Raw genomic sequence first — 21,687 nt, 5'->3', positions numbered from 1 at the left:
ATGTACAAAAATACTTTCTTTCTTTATATTCTTATTCTATAAGCTTTTTTCTTTTTAAAATTTTTAACTTTTTACTTTTACAGAAACACATTAGCTTAGGCCTACATGGGGTCAGGATCATCAATGTCACTGTCTTCCATCTCCATATCTTGTCCTGCTTAAAAGGTTTTCAGGGGCAATAATACCCACGGAGCTGTCGTCTCCTATAACAATGCCTTCTTCTCACAGACCTCCTGAAGGACCTGCCTTATGCTGTTTCACAGTTAACTTTTTTTTTAAGTAGAAGTACACTCTAAAATAATGACAAAACATATAGCACAGTAATACATAAACCAGTGACCTAGCTGTTTATTATCAAGTATTATATACCTTACATCATTTTATGTGCTAGATTTTTATATGACTGACAGCACAGGTTTGTTTATACCAGCATCACCATAAACAACATGATTAACGTGTTGTGCTACCTTATGATGGCTATGATGTCACTAGGTGATAGGCATTTTTAGCTCCATTATAATCGTATGGCACCACCAATATATATATGCAGTCCATTATTGACTGAAAAGTTGTTATGTGGTACATGGCTATATTTTGAAATAGGGCCTTTGAAGAGGTAACTAAGGTTAAGTGAGGTCACAAGGGTGGGGCTCTAAAGCCAATAGGACTGATGTCCTTATAAGAAGGGGAAGACACACCAGGGATACAAGTGCACAGAGGAAAGGCCATATAAAGACAGCGAGAAGGTGCCATCTGCAAGTCAAGGAGAGAAGTCTTTGAAGAAACCAAATCTGCTGATACCTTGATCTTGGATTTTCACCCTCCAGAACAGTGAGAAAATAAATTTCTGTTGTTTAACCTGAGTAGGGGTTGTGTTTTCTATTCCCATTTGCTGCAAGGTATGTTTACCAAAGGCTGTTTGAGTTTGTGACTGTAGTGGGTCAAATTGTGTTCCCCAGTAATTTATGTCCACCTGGAACCTCAGAATGTATTCTCACTTGGAAATCATGTCTTTGCAGATGTAATAGGTAAGTATTGAGATAAGCTCATATTGGATATGAGTAGGTTCTAAATCCAATGACAGTATCCTTATAAATGACAGAAAAGGACACAGAGACAGAAGGCCATGTGACAACTAGGCAGAGATTGGAGAGGGAGCATGGCCCTGCTGACACCTTGATTTTGGATTTCTGGCCACCGGAAGTGTGAGAATAAATTTCTTGTTTTAAGACACTTATGGGGTGGTAATTTGTTACAGCTGCTCTAGGAAACAAATACAGTTACCAAACAAATTGATTATGCCAGGTGAACTTTTTATGATGATTATATGAGCCAAGGACGCAAGCGTGAAGAGTTGTAGTTTCTGTGAAAGCCAAGTTAAATACTTTGGAAAGACTAGATAAAAGTTTGTTGACTTTAAAAATTAAAAAAAAAAAAATGCTATTGGTTAACTGTGGGCAAAACTGCTCTAAAAGATTGGGGGAAAATATAGTAAAAATCTTCAAGAATTCTGCGTCTCTGGTTCACACCTACGTAATGTAATGCATGTAATTTGTACAAGAAAGATAATTAGATTACAAGCTCCAGCTTGTAATCCCAGCTACTTGAGAGGCTGAGGTGGGAGGATCCTTGAGGCCAGGAATTAAAGAAAGACAGAGGACATCTATCAGCAGACCTATATGGGAAGGCAGCTATGCTGTACCACTATATCACCAACAGCCCAACTGAGTAGACCTACACTAAAAAGTTAGAAAAAACCTGGATCCTATAGTAAATAAGTGGTAAATATAGAATATTTAAAGTTAAAATGTCTATATGTGTATTTTTTATGACACCCTGACTTAAATAACTTTTTAGATTAACCAAACAACTAAAGGTTTCTGATGAGAGGGCTCCTGCTATACGATTAGAAGGCAGATTTGTACTAAGACCAATTAACTTTATTTTGTATTTATTCATTTTTTTGAGACAGAGTCTCACTCTGTCGCCCAGGCTGGAGTCTCACTCTGTCGCCCAGGCTGGAGGGCAGTGGCATGATCTCAGCTCACTGCAACCTCCGCCTCCCAGGTTCAAGCAATTCTCCTGCCTCGGCCTCCCAAGTAGCTTTAAATACATGTGGTTTTTACCTTGTCATCTCTTCCACTGCCACAATTATACAGACGCATATGATTCTAAGAGATAATTTTCAGCTGATCAAATTTGTATCCTTACAAGGCCACACCTGTTTAGTCTCAAATTTTCCCTGGATGAAATCCTGGGTTAATTTTGTTGGAAGAGATGTGTGCCCATTACACACTCATTCCCAGATTTACCAAAATGCTATTTTTCATTTACCCCATTAAAAATGAGAATATCGTATTTTGTCAAATTTTGAAAAGAAGCATATTCCCTCCTCTCCACCACTTTTTTTTTTTTTTTTCCCCCAGACAGGGTCTCACTCTGTCACCCAGGCTAGAGTGCAGTGGTGCAATCATAGCTCACTGCAGCCTTGACTTACTCAGCTCAAGTGATTCTCTCACCTCATCCCTACAAGTAGCTGGGACTACAGGCACATGCCACCGTGCATGGCTAATTTTTTTGTAGAGACAAGATTTCACCATGTTGCCCAGGCTGGACCATTACCTTTTTTTATTTTATTTTTTTTTAAGTTAATTACAGCATTTGAGGAAGAGGATCTAATTCCACACAAAATGGAAGACTCTAAAATGTACCCATTAAACTGCTAAAAAATAAATTGAGTGGTGAGAATACCACATAAGCCCAATTTAGATTCTGAGTGCTGTCACCCTGTGATTACAATTATACAGACTCTTCCAAGCTTATAGCTAGAGCTCCTGGAAGCTATTTTATACTCTGATGCAAGGACAAAAAAACCCACAACTCAGGAAGGAATTAAGTCCTGAATTATTGGCTTCATCACATCCACCCTCTCCACCCCAAAACAGCACAAAAGAAACAGTGACCACACCCTGTAGATCTTTTTGTGTAAAAGAGGTAATGAAGAACTGGGATGGGAACAAGTCATGAAGATCTGTCTTAAAAAGGTCCCTTTCAGGTAAGTTTGTACACACCATCAAGCAACAAGCCTCTCATCAATTAGGATTAGGAAACCGAGGTTCAATTCTCAGGAAATCACAATTTCATTCATTTACTCAATATGAATTTACAAGGTGCTTATATATTATCAGCTTCCACTTGCAGCCATTTCTAGATAAAAAAAGAAACCTGGCTTCTCTACAGGGGCCACCAAGTTCCCTAAATCTACCACTGAAAGGACCTTTTTGGAACTGGGTTTCTTCTGTACCCCTGAAAGGGTAACACCTTAAAGCTGAATCATCTTTAACCTGGAGGTCCAACATGACATTTAGCAATACTTGCAACCCAGACATACATTAAAAGATACACTAAATTGTGAAGGTAGCTATGCTGCAAAATAAACAATTCTACAGCATTCATTGATGCTTGAAATTCCAGTCCTAGACCAAGCTTGTGGCCACCAGCATAGACATTCTTGCCACCCAGGAGAGCTGACAGTGTCAGTATGAAACCTGGCTTTAGGGTTTAAGTGTATCCTAAACCTATCAGGCTGGAGTTGTTCACTTTAGTGGAGAAGTGGGCTTTAGGGTCGATCTGATACTTGGCTGCTATTCTGAAGCCAGTGTTACTGTTTCCTGCTGTCCCAGCGAGACTGACAGCAGTCTCCAACTTCTTGCTCACCTTCTGCTAATTGGAGCTGCCAAACTCTGTCCCGTCATTCACATTAGTGTGAAGCTGGAATTCATCAGTCTTGTGGCCAACCGCAAAGTTGCTCTGGGTCACTCAAGACTTTGTGGTCTCAACATTCACCTGGTAGCTGGCCAGACAATCCTCATAACCCAGCACTTAGAGCGCCTCAAGACTGAAGGCCCAGCAATGTCCAAATCCATGTCGCAGCCCAGATTAATGTGCTCCCGCTTGTATCCTGTCTTGATTTTAGCATTTTTCCCCCAGTGTTAGGGGAGAAGGATGAATGGAGGGTCAGCTTCAGTCCACATGCTAACTGATCTTCCATAGTAATCTCGGTGCCTAGTGTGTTGTCAACGTTCCATTTCTTTGCAAATGTCAGGCCATATTTGGTCTATCTGTACTTGGTTTCCAGACTGCCTGTCACTTTGGTGGTCTCAGTGTTGGCTGAGCCTGAGCTTGTAAATTCCAATCCATTCTCAGATTTTGTTTTCGAATCAGGTTTTATTAAGCCAAATCCATATCCCTTGGTGAAGACATGCTTGGCAGATTTGCCAAGATTAGCATATGTGAGTGGCACAGCCATCTTCTGCTCAGAGACAATGCCAGTGGGCTCAGAGGTGTCTATGGTGAGGGCTATGGCTCCACTACCTATTTTTAAAAACATTGTAGACACAAACTCCCTAGCAGTGAGCTTCAGGCCTAGCCAGGCCTTAGAAGAGATGTCATAATTTATTTTCTACCTTCTACTGTTCAGCTACATGTTATGTTGGAGGAACATAAAACAATGTTACTGAAAATATATGTCAACATACTAATAATATATAATGATTTATTTACTTTTGCCCTAATTACCCTTCTAAATGAAGAATTACAGATGTAATGAATTATTTCTTTTTCAGAAAGTAAAGCTATTTGCTTTTTACTAAATGAACAAGTTAACAACAACAAAAAAGCACCAAGTGCATGACCAATTAAAATGAAACAAACTAGCATGCTCTCTCTTCCAAAATAATAACAAAAATGCTATGGGATAAGTAAATTAATAGCTGAAAAATATTAACTCAACAAAATAATATTTTACTAAAATAGTTTATTGCAATAAGATTTTCACTGTATTCAAAATCAATACAAAGTAAGTTTTTAAAATTATGTACATACAAATGATTAAAACTATGTAATTAGGTGAGTAAACAGCATCAACACAATTTTAGCCTCTAAATCAATATGCAACTTTCTAAGGCTTTTTAATAAAACCTTAAAAAATATAGTGAAGAAATAGCAAAGGAACAATAGTTCATCATAGTTGTTGAAATTCACTATTTCCATAAGAATAAAAAAGTCCTCCATCAAGGTATATTTGAGACAAATAATTTATTATTTTGAAGGGTAGCTGGAGAAAAGTCTGATTCACTTCTGTTTACAGCAGTCTAGGGAACATTATAATTAAATAGCATATTTTTCCAAACTTCACACATCCTAGACCTATGTCTCCAACAGATTTTTCCTCAGTATTAATATGGTAAAGTACACTGAATTTCATATTTTTATATATATATGTATATAAAATATCTATATTGATTTTTAGTCAGTTTGGAACAAATGTCCATGTGTAACAAATTATTAACAATTCTGATATTTGCACATGTGTACATATATATGCCCACAAAAACTGGTCTGTTGATGAATCTAAAAAAATATATTAAGATGCCAAATAAATTGATTTCATTATGAAATGAAGACTTTTATTAAGAATATATTTTATCAGGCATTTTGATAACAAACTGTTACTCTAAGTATAGGTGATTTACCCAGTGTATTTTAAAAAGTAAATGAATCCCACTGCAGTTTTTCTTGAAGGAAAAATCATTTCTCCAGTTGCTGAGGGGTACTAAAAGCTTCGTACACATTAGCAGCAAAGTCTTTCACTTGCTCCATTGTCAACAGATCCTAGCAAAGATGATAATATAACATTATAGTTTGCAAAACGTATAGATAATTTGAATTAATTTCTGCAATCAAGCGATGAATTCAGCTCTAAGTTTTGTGGTAAAGGCCAAGAGGCAAACCGTTTAAGAAAATGAGTAGTTTTTCTTATAATAAATTCTAGGAGATAGTTATTATTTAGGTTCTTATATGAGGGATGATGGTATCATAAGCGTTCAAGTGTGACTTTGAGGGACAAAAACCCCAAATAGTCTTCAAATGAATTTTTGTGTATGTCAAGTGCTAGATAAGTATCTGTTGAATAAATAATTATAGGAGTAAAGGTACTTTTGCTGGAAGCTGACATAACATGGTTAAGGGTGTATTACTTTCTAGAAGATCTAATATATGGCATGAATATGTGTAGTAAGTGCATATTTTACATGTACACACATACATGAGCCACACATATACACTATAGTGTAAGGGTTCTTAACACCCCAAGGGATTTGCGAATGTAAAGATAAGAAAAAAATTACATCTTCATTTTCTTTAACTTTTAACCAAAATCTGGTATCTCTTTCAATTATGAATGTAGGCAACAAACTGTGATGATATTAGCAGGTTGTATGACTTTGTCTTCAATAGAAGTCATAGGCATTTTCATGTCATATGACAGTTGTGGAAGTTATCAGAACTTTCATTATATCTTGGTATTTAATGCATGAATAAAGCAATACTGCTATATCATACTCTTAATTTTAAAAGAAATTTTGAAAACTATATATGATTGGTTTCCTTTATAATATTATGTATTTTATTGTATGCACTTATAAATATTGTTCTGAGAAGGGGTCCATAGGCTTCACCAGCCTGTGAAAGGGTCCATGACAGAAAAGGTTGAGAGCCTCTGAGAGTGTCAAAGAAATGGGAAGTAAACCTGTCCCTAGTGATCTCTGTTTCTTAAGTATTGGAAAATCCAAGTGAGGTTTAGACATGTCCTAATCTCAATCAATTCATGGTTAAATTATCAGAGAATTTGATGTTATTTAGTTTCAAGTATTCAGTCTAGGTGTTCAATGAAACACAGGTTTAGATCAATGTTTCTCAAACCAGAATTTACAGACATGCTTTCAGGGGCCCAAGAATTTGAGGGGAAATTTTGTGTTTTGATTTCTATGAAAATGTAAAGAAAACTCAAACACGCTCTTGGTTATTGAGAAGATAAAACATATAACCTACTATTGTTCCTGATTTTAGGGCATTCGTTTTATTTATGTTCTTATTGGCTTTAAGTAACATTACTTTAACTGTCTTGTGCTAATGAGAAAAGAACAGAGGCAGAAAATCTTTCAAATTAAGGACAAATCATGTAAAACACATGATACAAATGAAGCTTTCAGAATAGTTACAGTAGATAAAAAAAAAAAAAATACTAGCAAGTCAGCTTCAGAAAATGCAGGCTGAATGCTCAACAGCATGAACAGTAGCAGACAGGTCCACATTCACTTTGGCACAACAAATTATTAATAGTAGTCGTCAGCCATATTATAGAACAATCTGTTTTTTGTAATTTAGATTCTACTTGATAATAAAAGTGCTTTGGTTTTGAGTTACGAAAAAGCTCTAATCTTAAGGATCTTATTGAGTTTTTAATTTATACACTTAAAATGATTTAAACACTGGAGGACTGTGGTATATGTGTGTACATATGTCTGTGAGGTATATGGACAAATCTGAGAAATACTACCATTGTAGTGCAAAAGCAGCCATAAACAACACATAAACCAATGGGCATGCTGTCATCCAATAAAACTTACAAAAGCTGGTGCTTGGCTGGATTTGGCTCATAGGTCATAGCTAACTTATATCAGCTTTATAATAAAGACTTCAATCTGTTCAAACACTGTATCCTGATGCAGCTTCCAGGATGTTTTCAGTAGTCTGAGATAAAAATTATGTATCATAGGGTTGGTTCACACTATAAAAGCTCTTTCCTTATGTTATCTGAAAGCAATCTGAAATAATTTATCTCCTGCTTATGTTATTTGAAAGCTATTTGAAAATAATTTGAAAAGGCACCTTTCTCGATTGTTTTCTGATTCTCCCATTTCCTACCTTTACCAACTACCATCCTAGTATCTTCTACCAAAGGGGTCAACAAAGTATGGCCGGCAGGCCAAATCCACTGCTGCCTGTTTTTGTATATAAAGTTTTGTTGAAACAGCCATACTCTTTTGTTCATGTACGTTTCTGACTGCTTTCACACTGCCAGAGCAGAGTTGAATAGTTTCTGTAGAGAATGTATGTTGCATTAAGCCTAAAGTATGTACTATCTGGCCCTGTACAGTTTGCAAAACCCCTGTTCTACAGCATTCCCACCATAGGCTCTCCTACACACCATTGTAGTTGAAGTAGTAGCAGTAATTCGAAAGGACTAATTTTATGTAAATTAACATTCTAATCAAGGCAAAGGCTTTAAAAAAGATAAGTGGAAATAGTAAAGCATACGACAATTTATTAAGAAGACCACTTGGTATTTTAACTCATAGAAATTATAGTTTAAAAAATTAAACTATAATTGTAATAGCCTTGTCAATCAATGGTCTAGTATATACATTTAATATACCTCCAGTTACACTAAACAACTTTACTAAACATTAGTATCAATGGCGTTTTTACTATACTGAAACATTTGTTTTTATTATCAATTATATTGATTTTAATTAAAGTATAGTACATAAAATTATTTAAGCATTAAGGCTGATGATGCTTTATGCTTGGTTGTAATTTCCACTCATCTGTCAAAATGAACAGCCTACTGGCCAAGCCAGGGACTTCTACAGAAGAGAACAAAGGTAAAGGTAAGGTTTAAATGCCCCAAGTTATGACCTTTTTCTCACATTGATATAGATGTGAAGCTTAAAATTCAGTAAAATGAGATCAGTCTTATTCACTATTTCTTCTGCAATATGAGTGCCCAGCTCTTATGGGTGAGAAAGAGGACAGAAGACTGAAGAGTCCAGTGCGGGAAAATGTGCATGTGAAGGACAGACTGATGACACCACAGTGAAAGGAGGAAATGAACTCTTAGTCTCAGTGCTCTCCACGTTCCCAAGAGTAAAAAGTCTACAGAGAGGATACACTAAATTGTCTGAGACAAGTTACACTAAGAAGATGTCAGCTTTATGCTTAGGCCATAGGGTCTCTTCTCATTGTACATTATTGAAGCAGTTTGCAATTGGTATTGCAAACAATTTTTTAACTTATAACACAGTTTCCAAGTTTGCACATGACTCAGAAATTCAAAGTTATTTTGTTTATAATGTTTGTCTTACTCAATGAATTACTGAATTACTCAATGAATTACTGAATTACTCCATGCATTCCAAATGGAAACGAAGAAATAAGACGGAGTTATAGGTAGTCTGATAAAACATTTAAATGACCCACTGTTTATGCGTCTTTTAGTGAGCATATTATTGATGCACTATTAACAGTTACATTTTATTAATCACTAAAATGCTTTACTTCTCCACAAATTTTTTTAGTTTTCCTCAAAATGTGTAGAACAGGATCCTTGATCTGCCTCAAGGCTCAATCTTCTTACTAGCACAGCTTAATGCAAAACATTCATGCTATATAAATTCAACTGACGACTATAATATACCTGGACTAAAATGTAGTCCCATAGTGTTGGACTACAACACGGAGAAAGGTACTCCAAACTTACACATTTGCTATGGTCCATTATTACTCTCATGGGACACTCTACCACACTCTACATGTAGTTCCAAGTTCTGTGATTTTTTGAAAAAAATCTCTCAGCAAAGAATGTAACTTTATGTTAGACAAACATGACCACCACCACAAATATAATTTGCTTTTAATAACACTCCCAAGCTTTCTTCTTACCTGAACAAAATGACTAGGTGTTTCACTGCAAACTGAATGGATCTGTCCGTTTACTATTGGAATTATCTTAGCTAAAGGCAGGCTGACACTGGAAAGACTGAAAAATCATCACAGTAATGATTATTTTCTGAAATGACCTCACAGGACTTTAACTTCTTAATTATAAAAGTAATACATAGCCATTGAAGAATATTTTTGGAAATCTATTAAAAAGGAAAAAAAACCTACAATTCTATTGCTTAGAAATAACAACTCTAATTGACATCATGACCAATTTCTTTTGGCATTTTTTTACACATATCTTTGTTTTTTTGTGTCTACCAAAAACCTCTAATCTCCTAAGCATACTGTTTTTGCATTTTTATTGTTATGAGTATTTTCCATCTTATTAAAAGTTCTAAAGTGTTTGATTGTTTTTTAATGACTATACAGTAATCTGTCCTCTAGCTGTGACAATTTATATCATGAGCTCCCTAGAGTTGGGCATTTCAGTTTTTGCCTAAATTTTCTTAATATAAGTAAGTTTTTGTATAAACATGAAATCACTGGATCAAAGTGTATCTGCTCCCTTATGCCTTCTTTCAACATCCAACATTATCCTTTTCTTTAATCTTTCCACATCTGATAGGTGAAAATGGTATCTTACAGGTTAAATCTGCATTTCTCTTAATTACAAACAATGTTGGGTATTTCCCCCCTACTCCAGTGAACCACACCATTATCTATCAGGCTCTAGAAGCAGCAAATATGGCCATTATCCCTGGCACTTCTTTCTCTTGCCTATACCCAATCAGATATTCTAAAGATTTCTCAAAAGAAATCTTTTAATAATCTTAAAATCTTTTGAAAATCCTTGGCACTTCTTTCCCTTGCCTATATTCAAATAAAGAAGTGCCAAGAATTCTCCCCATTGCCCAACAGATTCCAAGCTGAGCATTATCTCTTGCCTGGACTACAGCAATAACTTTTTAACTTGTTACAGCACAATAAACATTTGTTGGATACATAAATGAATACATGTATGTATCAATGTATGTATGTGATGTAATGACTTAAACAACAAGACTCATTTTTGTGTTGGGCTTGTAGATTTAGTCTTATTACATTAAATATGACATCTCATACATTTCAATCTAGGGCTACACTAAAAATTTCCTTTTAAATATCATGCAAGTGCTGAAGCTAGGGTGTACAACCAGTGTGCTATGCTGAGATTTGAGGCAATGCTTAAAAAAGAATAAAGGAAGTGGGAAGATTTATGTATTCCTGAGGGAAGCAGGCATTATTTTTTTTCATGGTACCTTTGCGGCATTTTTCAAAATCTATCATGATTTTGATTACTTGATTGCTCTGTCTCCCCCTCACTATCATGCAAGCTCCATGAGGTTACATACCATGTCTATCTTATGCACTGTATTGTCCCAGAACATAGTAAAGGGTCTTGTGTACAGCGGACATCCAATACATACTAGTTGAATTGATTAATAAGTCTTCGTTCATCCATTGCTGTGTCCTGCCCCAGTCCCTGTTTCCCCAATTCCTTTTCCACAAACCAGTCAAAGAAATCATACAATGTAAATTCCATTACATTACTCTCCTGCTCAAAACTCTCCAGCAGCCTTCCAGTGTTCTCAGATGACAGCCATATCTGTATGTGCTGCATTCTCCAGCTTTGTCTGACACCACTCTTGTTCTATGTATTCAGCTACCACGCCAGCCTCTTCATAAGTCTTAAAATGTACTTAGGTGGCTTCAAAACCTTTGCCCTGTGGCTTCTGCCCAGAATGTCAACTGTCCCACTGCAGTCTAGGGTCATATTTAATACCTTTCAATCTTAGTTCTCAGTTCAAATTATTTCCTCAGGAAAACTGCTTGACTGTCCACTTTTGTTTAAATTTTTCTATTATATGTTCAGTGTTCTTCTCCTTTATAACACTTCTCATAGTTTATACAATTATATTTACTATTTCCCCAACTAGATTGTAAGATCTATGGGAACAGAAACCTAATACAGGGCCTGATTCATAGCACGTGTTCAATAAATCTTAGATTAACAAACTGGCCATTTCCTTCTGTTCTTTTGTGAATTATCTGTGTCTTTGATGCACATTTTCTAAGAAAGAAAATTTTTCTTTCCTTAGGTGTTTGCTTCCTCAATTGATGTGCAAAAGTTCTGTATATAATGTCATTACACTCATGTATGATATGTATACATAGAGAGAGCAAACATTTCCTCCTATATATTATTTGCATTTAATATTGATGAAAAGCTTATAAAAGCTTGTTTGATCTTTAAGTTTTAAAAATTATACAGTCAAACCTAGCCTTCTTTTATATAAAGTTCTTTACTTTCATTCTTAGAAATACCTTCTCCATCTTGAGGTCACATAAAGAGTCACCTGTTTTCGATCAGTATATTTGTTTTTACTTAGTATATTTAAATGCTTAAACCTCCTGAATTTTATTAGTCATTGTAAAATGACTAATTGTTATTTGTCTTACCAACATATATTTTGCCCACAATCATTACTAAAATCCTACATTTTTTAGGGCTACTTCTGGATTTTACATTCTATTTCACTGACTTACCTATTATTTTATGAGTAACATTAATAATTATACCTTATATTATATATTATACAGGAAAAGCATATTCATTGCTCTTCTTTTCCAATAATTGCTTAAACATTCTCACTCCATTATTCCTCCAGATTACCTTTATTACCATTTGTCAGGTTTAAGATGAAAAAAATCAACCATCCTCCAATCTCCAATAGAATTTTGATAATATTTTGATTATATTTTAGATTAATTTTGGAAGGCTAATTCTACACTTTTTAGTTGATTCTCTTGGGTTTCTAAGTATAAAGTCTGTCACCTTCATATAACAATAGCTTTTTCTTCTCCCTTTTCAAAATTAATATCATTTTTAAAGATAGCATGAGTTTAACTTAGAAAACCAACAGTCAACTAACAGTTTATTAAAATGGTAAGAACACTCAGTAAATTGTCTATTTTCCTTCTTTTTTCACTATCCAACAGTAAAAGTTACCTATTTTCAAGATATAAGTATAGAAAAAAATCAACAGCTTTCCTTAATTGGATCTCAAAATTGGTCTTCTCCTAGCCTTACTCCATTAGATAGAATAATAGAATGACGCTGAATAATCTGTCAATAGTGACCATCTTTATACTGTTTTTGAACTTAATGGAAATCATTCTAGTTTTACTATTAAGTATATCTGCTTTTGATTTCAAATACTCTTTTTATATTTTTTATTTCTTTTTTAAGAGACAGGGTCTTGTTCTGTCACTCAGACTGGAGTACAGTGGCATGATCATAGCTCACTGTGGCCTTGAACTCTGGGGCTCAAGCAATCCTCTTGGTGGTTTTTAAAATTTTTGTAGAGACGGGAGTCTTGCTATATTCCCCAGGCTGGTCTTGAACTCTTAGCCTCAAGCAATCTTCCTGCCTTGGCCTCCAAAATCATCGGGATTACAGATGTGAGCTATCACACCTGACTCAAATATTATTTTATTATATAAAAATGTATTTTTTATTTCTAGTAAGAGGTTTTATCCATAATAAATGTTGTTTTATTGAATGTCTTTTCAGCAACACTGAAGATAATGTTTTTTATCTTATTAGCTTATTAATGTTATGGATTACCAAAATAGCTTTTCTAGTTTTAACCCTCCTTACATTCTTAAACCTTAATTAATCATAGTGTTGGAGAATAATTAAAAATTTGGAGAAAAATTTCTATCTCAGATAGACATTATTGAACACCTGGCTTTACCACTTGACCTGAAGTTATTTAATTTTTCTGTGTCTTAGTCTCCTCACCTGGAAAATGAAGAATACTAGTACATATTTCCTAGGATTACTTTAAGAATTCAATGAGATACATTCTGAAAAATACCATCAAACTAGCACATGGAAAAAGTATTAGCTGCTATTATTACTGTAATATACTTCTGGATTTCATTTGCACTTTTGACTTTTAAATATCCATTATACATTATATTACATACATATGTAATACATATAATACATTAATACATATATGTTGCATATTTTATATATATATATATACACATTAAAGCCTTTATTAGTTTACCTCATTTTTCAGTTGATTCTCTTCAGAGGTCTGGCTTATTAATTATAATACACGTAAATAATATACTTTGTGTTCTTTGCCAATAGTTAAAAACCTTACTTCCATCTTTTTTTGGGGGGGGGGTGGGGGGGGTCTCACTCCCTCGCCCAGGCTGAAGTGCAGTAGCACAATCACAGCTCATTGCAGCCTTGACTTCCCGAGCTCAGGTGATTCTCCCATCTCAGCCTTCCAATTAGCTGGGACTACAGGCATGTGCCACATGCCCAGCTAATTTTTGTATTCTTTGTAGAGATAGGGTCTCTCCCTATGTTTCCCAGGCTGGTCTTGAACTCCTGGGCTCGTGCAATCCACCCGCCTCAGCCTCCCAAGGTGCTGGGATTACAGGCCTTAGCCATTTGTTTTTTCCTGACTTACTATGATAGCTAGACTTTCACAACATATTAAACAACGATGACAATAGGCTTGATGAAAATGTTTCTAGGGTTCAATCATGGAGCATGAAGTTGGTTATTGAAATGAAATAGAAAAACTTATATAGAATATATCTACTGAGTGCCTTGTATGAGTAAAGAGAGATGAAAGGGCACAAGATAGTTTTTGACTTTTGAGAGGAGGCTTAAAATGTAACTGAGGAATAAAACTCCAATTCAAGGTAGCACATGTAGGTTGTATATGAAAGTGCAGATAATGATTACTATAGTTCAGAAAAGAAACACTATCATGGCTGATGTGGCTGTAGTATAATTTTTACATTTCTTCAGTGTACAAAATCAAGTATTTGTTTATGTTAAAATAACCATTACAATTACGTATCACCACTTGCAAAATAACGAATATCTTGCTATATACAGATTATGGTGAAATTTTACTAATTGGAGCACTTTGATTTATACAGTGTATAGGATTGGTCTTGAGCTGAAATTTATTTTCGTATAAGTTAAAAATTTTTTTAAGATTTTATGTTGATATTTAAATTACTTCAGAAAATAAACTTTATGGCTGTAAGCATTCCAAATGCTTAATGTCAATGTCAAATTAATCTTTTCTCTACAATAAAGAAGGGTCTCAGAGAATCTAGTAAGTAACTTCTGGCCCTATGTATTTAAGAATTAAATTGGTTATTGCACATACATATTGCCTATCAATTACTACGTCCCCAATTAAAAAAAAATTTTAAAGCTACTTCAAAGGATGTGTCTCAAATTTTAATGAATGAGTTTACAGTCAGTCAACAGTAATTTAGTACCCATTATTTTCTGAGTTTGATATAAAAAACTGCAAAATTGAAATCCTTAAAGAGTATAAATTCTAATATGAGACCAAAGATATTCGTGTTGGGATAATAAAGATATAAAAAACCATAAGATACCTTATGGCATACGTAAGTCCATGATTTAGTAATAGTTATGATTAAAATCACTAACAATTGCACTAATAAATGTTCCTAATTCTATAATAAGGACTGGAATGAATACATTTAAGTATTTGTAGAACTATAAGGAGCTAATTCATCAAATGAGAATCTATACCAACAATGCCCAGGTATTATAAGGACCAAAATATTGAAATATGCAGACCAAAATGCATATTTTAGAATACAAAACTCACAATGTGTTTTAATTTTAATGCATTCTCTAATGTTATTCCATTAGAATAACATTAGAGAATGCATTAAAATTAAAACACATTGTGAGTTTTGTATTCTAAAGAGTTAAAAAAAACAATAATTGGAATTCAACTTACAGAAAGGTAATCACAACTAAAGTACTTCAATATAGTGGCAAAGTTTTTGGAAGACTGCAAATTTTAATACTGAAACCAAGAAGGAGCTTCTGCTAGTGAAGAAGTTGTTGGTTTAACAGAGTTTAATTTGTTAAAAAATGAGGCACTCAAATTTACTAGGTTTGTTGTTGTTATCTGGAATAAAAAGACAAGCAAAGCACCATTTTTTAAGAGCATTCATTAGTATAACATATTTATATGTCATCTTACCTATTCATAGAGTTACCATGTTGCAGGTCCTGTTCAGTAGGTCGAAAGAACTCAGCCATATTGTCTAGAAGTCTACTAAAACCTCGGTTTAAACAGGTATTCAAAACTGTACTAAAATCTGGGCTATATAAAGTAAGAAGTATAAGTTACTTTTTAGATTCTGAATGGAAGAGAAAACAAATTCAGTAATAACGTGGTTACCTTTGAAAGCCACCAACATTTCTAGTCATAATCTAATACTGTAAAAATATATCAAGGAATCAATCTTTAAAAAGTAAGTATTAAAAAATGAGCTTCTTTAGCACAACATAATGAGAATATTCATCCACTTCAGATTTTTTATACTAGTCAGCACTTTGTACAATGAATTTTTAAAAAAATATCAATACTAGTACTACTAATTTTGAGGAAACTCTTAAATTTCCTTATAGTCATAGATTGGTTGGCTTTACATACTCTAGCATGATATTTCAGTGAGACAGAAAGTATTATTGTGTACAGATGAGGAACTGATACTTGAGGGATGAAGAAACTTGACTAAAGGCATGTGATTAGTAAATCAGGGAGCTCAAATATGAGACCAGGGCTTTTTGATCTTAATTACACTCTCTTAGTTCCTCACAAAACTCTTTAATATAAAGAATAATATATAAAATAGTATTTTATATATTACGAAAGCTAGAAAATATCTAGTTATGTTCAAATTTCTTGACTAGAGTGTGCATGTGTATGTGTGTATCTTTCTATCTATCTACGTTTTCTCCTTAGTTGTCTCTCTTTTTAAAAGCATTTTAACGGCTTTATTGAAGTAGGACTTAGAGGGCATAAAATTCACCCATTTTAAATGCACAAGTCAATGATTTTGAGTAAATTTGCATAGTTGTGCAACTATCACTACAATCCAATTTTAGAACATTTTCGTCACCCACTAGGCCCATTTCCAGCCAATTCTCATCTCACTCTTAGCCCTAGGTAACCATTAATCTACTTTTGGTCTATATAGTTTTCTGGACATTTCATAGAAACAGTCATACATATGTGGTCTTTTGTGTCTGGCTTCTTTCACTTAGCATAATGTTTTGAAGGTTCTTCTACGCTGTAGCATGTATCAATGGTTTGCTCCCCTTTTTTGCTACATAGGGCTCCATTATATGAATACAGCAGATTTTATCCTTTTGTTAGTTAATAGAAATCTGGATTGTTTCCACTTTTTGGCTATTGTGAATAATGCTGTTATGAAAAATCTGAACAAGTTTTTGTCTAGAGATGTTTTCATTCTTTTGGGTAGACACCTAGGAGTGGAATTGCTGGGTTGCACAGTAATTTGGGCTGAACTTTGTTCTTTTAAAGGTAATATGGTAAGGTTCCAAGAAGAAAAATGATTAAGGGGATGAAAGTTGAAGAAATGGAAACTGAAGAAAAGATCATCATAGTACCTACCTCCTAGGGTTACTGTAAGGTTTAAGTGAGTTAAGATAGACAAAGCAGTATAGAACAGTGCTTGCTGCACAAGCACTCAAAAATGTTAATTTTTATTCTTATTATTGAATTGAATTCATTTAGGCCAATGAGAGAAATGAGAAATAGGTGAGCTTGCTTCCTATTTCACACACATAACAATAGAAGCAAAGAGAACTTCCACATACTCGTCCCACCCATCTACCCACTTACATGCATCTGACCTATCCTCAGCCATCCCTACCTGACTCCTAAACTATTTTGCTGTGTATTGAATCTCATTCCTTTCTCCTATTCAAAGTACTTTGTTCTTAAAACTAACGATGCTTTTCTACATCAATTTTTCCCTCTATCAATTCAGTAAATACTTATTGAGCATCTACTACATGCAAGGCACTGTTCTAAGAGCTGAAGATACATTGGTGAACTAAACAAACAAAAATTACTCATCTCATGGAGTTTAGTAGAAAGGTGTATATAAAAAAATGTTAAAGTCAAAATCTCCTGGCTCCCATATTCCCCTTAAATACTATTTCTCAGAATCTCTCAAAGCAAAATGTTGCAACAGTTGTCTGTGCTTGGTCTCTGCTAAACTCTAATTCTTTGGAATTAGCTTATCTCCACTGCTCCTCTGAAACTTCTCAACAAGATCAATCGACAACTCCATCTAATGTTATTTCTCTGTCTTTATCTCCTTTGGCCTTTCAGGAGCATTAGACCCAATTAATCACAGTCTCCTTGAAACATTTCTTCAATTGTCTTCCAAAATACCTCATTCTTTTGGTGTTTCTTTTCTTTCGCTAGCAGCTCCTGCTCAGTCTCCTTTGCTGGCTCTTCCCCCGATCCCAAACTCTAAATGTTGGAGTGCTCTATGACTCAGTTGTCTTCTAGTCTCTATCTGTTCCTATTCCCATGTCTTTAAATACCATATACAAAGTGATGACTCCAAACATTATATTTGTAAACTAACTCTTGAATTCCAGACTTGCATATTCAATTGCCGATAGGCATATCCACTTGGATATGCTTAACACTGCCAAAATGTAAATGGCAGTTCCTATTTCCTCAAATGCTCAGCCCCAATACCTAGGAGTCATCCTTGCCTCCTGTTTTATAACCCACACTAAATAATTCCACAAGTACTACTGGTTCAACCTTAAAAATAAATCTATTATTTAGCCACTTGTTATTGCCACCACTGCTACCACCCAGTTCAAACTGCAACTGTCTCTTGATTAGACTACTTCAACTCTTGAAACTGGTTCCCTCCTTCTATTCTTATCTCTTTATAGTCAGCTTACCATAGAGCAATGAGATCTTTTTTTTTTCTTTTTTTATTATTATTATTATTATACTTTAGGCTCTATGGTACATGTGCGCAACGTGCAGGTAAGTTACATATGTATACATGTGCCATGCTGGTGCGCTGCACCCACCAACTCGTCATCTAGCATTAGGTATATCTCCCAATGCTAGAGATCTTTTATAAACACAGATGATGTCACTGCCCTGCTTAAAATTCTCCAATGGCTTCCCATACATTAAGAATAAAAAACAAATTTCTTATCATGGACTACAAGGTTCAACATACTCTAGAGTTTCCATCTATCTCTCCAATCTCACTTCCCTATTGCTTTTCTCATTCACTGTGCTCCAGCCAACAATGGCCTCCTTGCTATTCCTTGAACAGGCCAAGCATTAGGATCACTGCAACTGTTCTTCTGCCTTGAACTGTATTTTTCTGGGTTATAAGGTTCACTTCCACAGTATATTCAGGTCTCTGCTCAAATGACATCTCCTCAAAGAGGCCTTTTCTGACCAACCTATTACAAACAGCATCCCTGGTCACTCTCTAACCCCTTAACCTGCTTTGTGTTTCATCAACAAAGTTATACATACTTGAGATTACATTAAATTTATTAGTTTATTATTTTCCTCTCCCACTAACATACACATTCCAGTAGGGATGAAGACCTAGCATTTAGAACAGTACCTAATATACCACAGACAGCCAATACATAGTTGATGAATAATTCAATGAGATAAATGAATTAAGTGAATGAACAAATTATTTCTATCTATGAAATGTAGAAATTTCAATCCAGACAAGCTCCTGAGGGTGGAGGACTAGGGCTATACATTTGGCTTTAACTACTAGCATAGTAAAGTAATGGGAGTATAAAACACTGCCTGGGAGGCAGTTGCCAATGAAGAAAGAACAAATACCTGAGAAACACTGATGGCTTTTTTTGTTTTGTTTTGTTTTGCTTGTTTGAGACAGGATCTTACTCTGTTGTCCAGGCTGGAGTACAGTGGTGCAATCATGGCTCACCATAGCCTCAACCTGCCAGGGCTCAGGTGATCCTTCCACCTCAGCCTCCCGAGCAACTGGGACCACAGGTGTGCACCACCATTCCCGGCTAACTTTTTTTTCTTTTGTTTAAGATGGGGTTTTTGCCATGTTACCCAGGCTGGTCTTGAACTCCTAGGCTCAAGCAATCTACCCGCCTTGGCCACCCAAAGTGCTGGGATTACAGGCATGAGCCACTGCACCAGGTTGGAAACACTGATGTTTAAAGGAAAGACAGAGATAGAAAAGTCTAAGAAATGATTTGAGAGGTGGGAGAAAAATATAGATTATACTGTCACGAAAGTCATGTGAGCAAAGAATTTCAAGAAAGGCAGTGTCAAATATCAGAGAAAGGTCAAGTAAGATGAACATTACAGGTTCATTGGATATGACAAAAGATCACTGATGACCTTCTCCAGAGCTTCATGAAATGATGGGGTGGAAATCTGAATAAGAAAAAAGTGGACAATCCTACTGAGGAAAAACAAACGACTGGAACTCGATGAATTCAGATAGTAGAGTTAGTAGCTGAGTTACCCTAAGAAATCACTGCTTCCCTCCAGTTTGAGTAGGAAATCTTATCTAAAGGCTGGGGAACAGAGTCAAAAATTTAATTTTGATATAATATTATACTGACCGTGTTGTTCAAGAAAAACTAAAAAATAGTCTCAAGTACATTCAACATACACACATATTTTTCCTGTTACATGAAGTATACATACCTTTCCAACATGTCTCTAGTTTCATTGAGAAGTTTAATAGTGGTAATGTCTCGAGGAGAAAGTCCACAGGCCTATAGAATTCAAATGTCACACTTAAGGTTTTCAAACATTAGCACAAGGTTATGATGAAACTAATCACATTCATAAATAAAGAGTTCAGGAAATCTAAAAGTCTATGTTCTATCAACAATAAAAAAAAGTTAGACCCTCCCTCCTCAAAATAAAAACCTATAATGGTTTATGTGTGCAAATAAGTAGAATTTAAGACATGAGTAAAAGTAAAATTATACTTAGTAAGAGCTCTGTTTATCTGGCCCTTCTTGGATAGATTTCTAGTATAGTCAGACAAAGAAGAAACAGGTTTTGAGTTTGCAGAGGTCTGAGTTTTTTTTTTTTTAATTTAATTTTATTATTATTATTTTTTTTTGAGAAAGGGTCTCACTCTGTCATCCAGGCTGGAGTGCAGTGGCATGATCATAGCTTAGGCAACCTCGAACTCCTGGGCTCAAGTGATCCTCCTGCCTCAGCTTCTTAAGTAGTAGTTAGGACTACAGGCATGGGCCACCATACTAATTTTTCATTTTTTTTTTTTTTTTTGTAGGGGTAGGGTCTTGTTATGTTTCCCAGGCTGGTCTCGAATTCCTGGCCTCAAGCCATCCTCTTGCCTTGGCCTCCCAAAGCATTTTTTTTTTTAAGAGACAGATCAGTGTTGCCCAGTCTGGAGTGCAATGGTGCAACCATAGCACACCATGAACTCGAACTCCTGAGCTTAAAAAATCCTCCCTCCTCAGCCTCCTGAGTAGCTGGGACTATAGCCGTGCACCACTATGCCCATCTGACTGATTTTTTTAATTTTAATTTTTAGAGACAGGATCTCGCTATGTTGCCCAGGCTGGTCCTGAACTCCTGGACTCAAGTGATCCTCCCCGTCAACCTCCTATGTTTTTTTCTTTTATCAGTAAGAGATTTTATCAGGATATGTATGTCTTTTTTCATCAATCTAGTCTGAGACTCTATGTGTCCTTTCAATCTTAAATTTCAGGTTTTAATTCAGTTCAGTAAGACCTGGTCCATCATTTCTCTCTTCACCTGTTCTTTTGTTTTCTTTTTGGTCCTGTTTTGAATTTTGAAAACTGTAAATTACTTTAGAGTCCTAAAAAGATTTCTTAATACTCTTATTGCATCTCCTTGAGATTCTATTTTGTAAGATGTCTCCTGTTTCATTAATTCTGTTCCATCTGTTCTGTTTGATCAGTTTAGTCTCTATCTTTCAAGTTACAGGGTTTCCTTAAATGGGATGCAACATTTTTTTTGGCCTACTCATGAATGTAGGATCTCTCAGCACCCAAACAGGTTCATCTTTGTCTCTGGCAATGGGAAAATCCTGCAGGCAACGAAAATAAGGCATTCTGTTCTAACAGGGCCTCTCTGCTGAGGTATGGCATAGGGGGCCTCTCTGTTCTAAGGCTTTTCCAGTTGT

The 21,687-nt window shown here is 35.2% G+C and overlaps 1 protein-coding gene and 1 pseudogene across 2 annotated transcripts in view; both read right to left on the bottom strand.

The window, feature by feature from the left end:
• Positions 1–1,311: 1,311 nt before the first annotated feature.
• On the bottom strand, positions 1,312–4,726 carry LOC134761564 (voltage-dependent anion-selective channel protein 1-like; annotated as a pseudogene).
• A 73-nt stretch (positions 4,727–4,799) lies between these two features.
• PEX3 (peroxisomal biogenesis factor 3) overlaps positions 4,800–21,687 on the bottom strand; it is a 39,460-nt gene continuing 22,572 nt past the window's right edge. The window contains exons 9-12 of one of the 2 annotated variants that reach the window (XM_002817433.5): positions 20,208–20,278; positions 15,678–15,800; positions 9,565–9,661; positions 4,800–5,673 (exon numbers count right to left, since the gene is read on the bottom strand). In XM_002817433.5, coding sequence (XP_002817479.1) covers positions 5,590–5,673; positions 9,565–9,661; positions 15,678–15,800; positions 20,208–20,278 — 375 coding nt within the window. In that variant the 3' untranslated portion in view covers positions 4,800–5,589. The remainder of the gene's footprint in view (positions 5,674–9,564; positions 9,662–15,677; positions 15,801–20,207; positions 20,279–21,687) is intronic. The other variant, XM_054558253.2, reaches the window with a different exon arrangement.

Source organism: Pongo abelii, chromosome 5 (genome assembly GCF_028885655.2).
Source record: "Pongo abelii isolate AG06213 chromosome 5, NHGRI_mPonAbe1-v2.0_pri, whole genome shotgun sequence".
NCBI lineage: Eukaryota > Metazoa > Chordata > Mammalia > Primates > Hominidae > Pongo > Pongo abelii.
The sequence above is the reverse complement of the archived record's forward strand: the minus strand, read 5'-3'. Positions and strand labels throughout refer to the sequence as shown.